The sequence below is a fragment of the Dendroctonus ponderosae genome, unplaced genomic scaffold (assembly GCF_020466585.1).
Source record: "Dendroctonus ponderosae isolate FM_Combo_2020 unplaced genomic scaffold, Dpon_F_20191213v2 Dpon_F_20191213_1, whole genome shotgun sequence".
In the NCBI taxonomy this organism is placed as follows: domain Eukaryota; kingdom Metazoa; phylum Arthropoda; class Insecta; order Coleoptera; family Curculionidae; genus Dendroctonus; species Dendroctonus ponderosae.
The window spans coordinates 32,251,293-32,257,221 of record NW_026017110.1 but is presented as its reverse complement, the minus strand read 5'-3'; the positions used below and the strand labels follow the sequence as shown (position 1 = coordinate 32,257,221).

The 5,929-nt window shown below is 35.1% G+C and overlaps 1 protein-coding gene across 2 annotated transcripts in view; it reads left to right on the top strand.

The window, feature by feature from the left end:
- The first annotated feature begins 1,251 nt into the window (after positions 1 to 1,251).
- The window catches only part of LOC109540750, a 23,136-nt gene continuing 18,458 nt past the window's right edge, over positions 1,252 to 5,929 (top strand). The window contains exons 1-5 of one of the 2 annotated variants that reach the window (XM_048670524.1): positions 1,253 to 1,435; positions 1,511 to 2,398; positions 2,581 to 2,643; positions 2,820 to 3,013; positions 3,449 to 3,545. In XM_048670524.1, the coding sequence (XP_048526481.1) occupies positions 1,345 to 1,435; positions 1,511 to 2,398; positions 2,581 to 2,643; positions 2,820 to 3,013; positions 3,449 to 3,526 (1,314 nt within the window). In that variant the 5' untranslated portion in view covers positions 1,253 to 1,344 and the 3' untranslated portion in view covers positions 3,527 to 3,545. Of the gene's footprint in view, positions 1,436 to 1,510; positions 2,399 to 2,580; positions 2,644 to 2,819; positions 3,014 to 3,448; positions 3,546 to 5,929 lie in introns of those variants that run through there. The other variant, XM_048670523.1, reaches the window with a different exon arrangement.

Here is a 5,929-nt window from a genome sequence, read left to right as displayed (position 1 = left end):
GAGACAGCAGAGACAGCGATATTTACTGACGCCATTTGAAGGGCAACGGTTGTTGCTTGTAGATTTCCTTCCCTATAGAGTTGTAGTTCGTGATGTTGTATATTGCTGCGTATAATTACAGCAGTTCTCCAGTGTGCAGTTCCATCTGGGTGGTTTGTACTAAGGCTCGGAATCAAGCTCGAATAACTCGAGTATTCGAGTATTCGAATAGTCAAAAAGCAAATAATTATGTCTAGTCATAACTCGAATATTCGAATACTCGAATACTCGAATATTCGATTACTCGAATACTCGAATACACCAGCATTACCAAACTCACAAGGTGCAAATATCTTTATATGCACTTTGTATACTTTTATAAAATAAATTATTCATTTTCTACAAGCATTTAAACAAATACTCATATATTTACAAGCAAATGAAAATAACCATTTATCCTCCTGCAAATGAATATAAAATTACGTGTCTGTGTTCTGGTGACTCGCGTCATCAACTTTTGCGCGGTGTTACAATTAATGTGCAGACAAAGGCACTTTTTTATCCGTTGCGACTAGTTACCAAAAATGATATGAGATAACGATTTTTCTTCTTGGAAAACCGTGAACGGAAAACGAATACTCGAATATTCGAATACTCGAGTATTCAAATACTCTAATACTCGAATATTCGAATATTTGAATACTCGATTATTAGAGTATTCGAATAATTTTACTATTCGAATAAACTACTAAACTAGTAAGCGAATTTCAGGTTTTTAAAAATTCCGAGCCCTAGTTTGTAGAATTCTCAATATCTATATTGTATTTAGGAACTTTCATAAAATTTTTACTGGTAAAATGGGTTCCTGCAACGAGCATCATATCTAAGTTGTTATTAAGTATATAAAAAAATTAATATGACAAAATTAATAACTTTTAAAGAAAATTTTTAATAAAACCTAGAAAAAATAAACACCTTTGCAGTAAAAGAATTTTCGTTTCTGTTATAAATAAAGCCTTTTATAAATTCCCACTATCGCATCGTATTTTATGAGCACAATAATTTCAATTATAAGAAAGTTATTGTTCGTGTGGGAAATTAATAACTGCAGGTCTCGACGTGTCCCGGAGGCGCCATTCGGTAAGCTAGAGGATATTAAAATAACGTTGCTATATTACCTACTTTCTGGTAAATTGTTCAGCACTTTGCTAAACTAATAATTTCGAAACAACGCGAGTCAGGTACAATCTATTGTTCGTAACTCTTACATTTTCGTCCATATAAGTGAATGCATCAAAAGCACTAAACAGACTCATTTTGCCCATGTCATAGTGGCATGTTTGGTATACTTCAAAAATTGGGACAATGTCGAGAAAATCTGAAAATAGTGCAGCTGGCAGTGCTGGAGATGTAGAGTTACTTTCTTCACTTGAAAGTAGCCCCAGGAAATTAGCAGGTGAACATATCTATATTATTCCGGCGTATAGGTCTATAAGTGATCTTTTCTTATATTTCCTTACTACGTTTTTAGATCTCGGGACCACAGGACCTTTCGGAGACTTTTCTACCGATTATTCAAGCTGCTTTATTCTAAAGGTCAATAATGAATGGTTGTCAACAGAAGAAGAACATGATGACGAAGAAAGTGGTGCACTTAGAAAGGAATACCTGCTTAGACTGAAACTGATCAGAGAGAAACTAGCGGGTATTGATATAGCAAACAAGAATTACTACAATAACTGTTTCGGATATCCACCGCACGATACAACCCAATGTCGAATAACTGAAATATTTGACAATGACGAAAACACCAAGCCAAGCCCTAATCGATATGGAAGCAGTGGAAAATCTAATGAAAAATCTGTTTCTGTTGAAAACGTCACATATGAAAACGAATCGTTAAAAATTCCAAAAGAAAACTCCATTTTGGCTGCTGATGGCAACCATTTATTCCAAAATGGCTTTCCAAATTTTAAATCTAAAACCATGACAAACCTGGACCAGGATTCAGAAAACAACTTTCAAATAGATATTGGGGTCAGTATGCCACCCCATATAACGGACACGCTCAAAGGATCAGAATTAGATATAAAATCAATATTTAGCTATGACTGTTTAATGAAACATGATCAATGTTCAGCGACTGAATTATTGGACTTAAACTATAATCCCCCGAAGAAAAGACCGTGCGTAAGGGAAAGCACTCCGAAATTAGTGCTTTCCGAAGGAACCATTCCATTGCCATATCATATTAGAGTAAGTTTGCATGAAGACATATCGAAGGCAGTTAAACAAGCATCGAATGAATGTAACCTACATAAAAGAATACAAGGGATGATTGATCACAGCGTTGAAAAAGTTAAAGAGGAGGAAGCAATGAGAAACGAGGAAAATTTAACTGAAAACTCGAAGATAAACGGTAAGTACATTTAGCACGCAGGTACTTGTAGCAATATTCTATTCTGGTTCTTTCCCGAGCTATATATTTCTAAACATTTTTAGCTAGCCTGATAATGCAGTTAAAAACCTGTACCTAAATGATTAAGTTTACACGGTTTTATATAATTCTAGATGTTATTGTCATATATTATATTTTTACAGTAATACCCCCAAAGAGTACGAACGAGTCGACTGAAGAATTCACTGAAAACTTGCCGCAAAACGGTAAGTAGATTTAATTCAAAAGTATTTTTGAAAATATCTTATTTGTAATTTTTCCGCAACTGGGCATTAGTTAAATGACTATAAACTGCTAGCACGTTGAAAAAACAGCAAACCATTACATTAACCTTTTTGGTATGATTTAACCTAGTTCTTTCTCTCTTTCGGTTTTTTATTAGGTGTACAAAAGAGATCCAAGAAATCGACTGGTAATGACAATACGTACGTTCTACTTCTGGATACATTGACCCAATCCTCGTCAGCCAGCCCAAAAAGTAACGTAACTTTAATGACTGGGACAACTGCTACAGTAGAAAGTCTCTCACGTCTGCGCAAAAAGAGAAGAATATTTTTGCGAACTGCTAGAAATAAGGTAGGTTTATTATACAGTATGTTTCGTAACCAAACGATGAAACGGGCTTCGCAACATTCTTCTTCGTCATCTTAAGCGCTCGGTGCACCGATTATCAAGCATAGGCCTGCCTCCTTCAGATCTTTCCACATGCCACAATTTTGCGCCACTGTTATCCGTGGTACGCCGGCCACTTTTTATGTTGTCATACCATCTCATTATTAATCTGCTTCAGTGGTGTTATTCTGCCCATAGTCTACATTGCCTAATTTCAGTGTTCCATCTGTTGTCTCTTGTCTGTGCTGTATGTCCTGCATTAATTTGATCTTCTCACTACATCACATCGGCGACTTTAGTTCTGTGTCTTGTCCATATGTTTATCTTTTTACCTCTTAGTGTGATGCCTATCTTTTCTCTCTGTATTGACCTCTGAGTGACTTCCAGTTTTGTTTTTAGTTGTTTTGTCAAACTCCATGTCTGCACGCCATAGGTCAATACAGGAAATATACATTGAGCAAATACCCCGGATCCTAAAGGTTGGCGTTAGGGTTTATTAAAAAATCGACATTTTAGAAAACCGGTTTTCGAATAGTAATATTTCCAGGAAACCGGTTTCGAATTTACATAAAAAAAATTTTTGCTCGAATATTTTGTAATTCGAACAAAAAAAAACAGAAAATTTAGTGATTAAAAGCATTTTGTGACTGAAATTATTTACTGTTCAATTTTATTATTAGTATATTTTTTAATGCAATTTTAAACAATTATTCGTTGTTTATGTATAATTTTCACATATAAGGATGTAAATATTTTTATAATAGTGAAACGGGTTATTCAGCAAAGGGATCGAATAAATAAAAACAATATATTTTCATATTTTTATAATAACCATATTTTTTTTAAAACAATGTTATTAGATGCAATTGGATACTTATTAAAAACAATTAGAAAATATGTAACTGCGTATTATATAATGTAAATTATAATGAAAGCCGAAAGACAAGAGTACTTATTAAAATCAATTTTTGTTTTAAAGACAATTAAGCAAAGGACCGAGTATTTTCTATTCCGGGCAATTTTAATACAAATTTAAATATTCTATTAATTTTTTTGTTTAATAAAATATGATTTCAGGAAACAGAGGACGTCTATCAATTTACTATTTAGCCGCGTCCTTAGTTTATTCGAAAAATTCCCCGAAATAGAAAATACCCTCTCACTTGCAGCCGAACTAGGCTTAATCGATTTTAAAGCCAGATATAATAATTCTAAATTTTTTGTCCATTTTTCAATAAAACATTGTCTGGCTCTTGAATATAGTTTTCATCACGTTTTTGAATATCACATTCTTCCCCTGTAGAGTAATCTTTATATAATCTTGAAAATACACTTGCGTGCATCGAAATCGGCCCACAGTAAACTTTTGACTTTAACTATATACATTTTTTTAAATTATCCATCAGATCAAAAAAATAAATATGCTGTTTTAAAGACAATTCAATATGCTTTAATGTGAGTATAAATTATTGTGAGTATCCTATGTATAACATAGTGAAATTAATGCATTATGCAAATTAAGCTTTTTTATTATAACATAAATAGGGTTATTGACAATTTAAAACTTAACACTTAATTTTTTAATAATAGGTATGACCTCCTATTTCCCTAATAACTTCTGTCATACGATTAGGCATAGATCTAATCAAGTTTGCTATTGTTTCTTGAGGGATGTTAAACCACTCTTCTTCTACTGCAACAATAAGCTCTGGGATCGAGTTTGGGGTTTTAGTTTAGGTTAGTCTAGGTTAGAGGTTTAGGTCAGTGATTGGTGGATATGCTGGCCACTCCATAACCCGAAAACCGACTTCTGTAATGTAATCTTGCACGATTCTTGCGGTGTGCGCCCTGGCATTGTCATGCATAAATGTAAATTTGTCTCCAATGTAGTCGACGTAAGGTACCACATGAATTGCCAAAATCTCCTCGATATATCTAACAGCCGTCAAACCTCTTCTTCCATGAACACGGTCGCCCCTGCGAATGAACTCAGGGTCGGTTCGTGCTCCTATAGAAATTGCACCCCAGATCATACAGGAACCACCTCCATAAGGACTCCGCTCTTCAAAGCAGCAATCTGCAAATCGCTCTCTTGGTCCTCGGTACACTTTCCTTCTTCGGTCGCTACCACGGAGGCATATTCTGGTCTCATCTGAGAACAGAACAGATCTCCATTGTTCCAGCGTCCAATTCAGATGACCTCGTGCAAAACAAAGGCGTGCTTGCCGATAAGCTAGAGTAAGTTGTGGATCAATCGCAGATGTTTTAGGGGTTAGGTTATTTTCGTGCAGTCTTCGTCTTACCGTCCACTGACTAATACCCACTCCTCGCACCTCACGGAGCTGTCGTTGCACTTGAACGGCATTAAGGTGACGATCTCTTAATAGGGTTGACACAATAAACCGGTCATCACGAACGGTTGTAAATCGCCTTCTGCCTGTTCCAGGTCGCCTATGAAAGAATCCAGTCTCCTCATAACGTTTGCACACTCTTCGAACCGCTGCGTGTGTTGTCCAATTGTCTAGCAACAACTCGCTGACGCTGAAATCCATTTTCGATTAAAGCAAGAACTTGGCCGGGTTTTTGTGGTGTAGTATGCATAAAACTAACACACTTAAACACTATTAAGATTACGAAAAACGAATTAATATGCAAATTTCAGTTGCAAACTAATTTTAGTATTTGACAATTTTTTTATTTTCGTTACAATCACCACATAAACACGTTTCATTTGCTTACCGGTTGCTACGCATAATTTTGTTTCTGGACGTAAAAACTTAGTTTTTAAAAAACGTTTATTTTTACAAACCAAAAATAGATTCTTTCCACAGCGAACTAACTACCTTAACTGCTAACTTAAGACTAATTTCCTCATCTGTT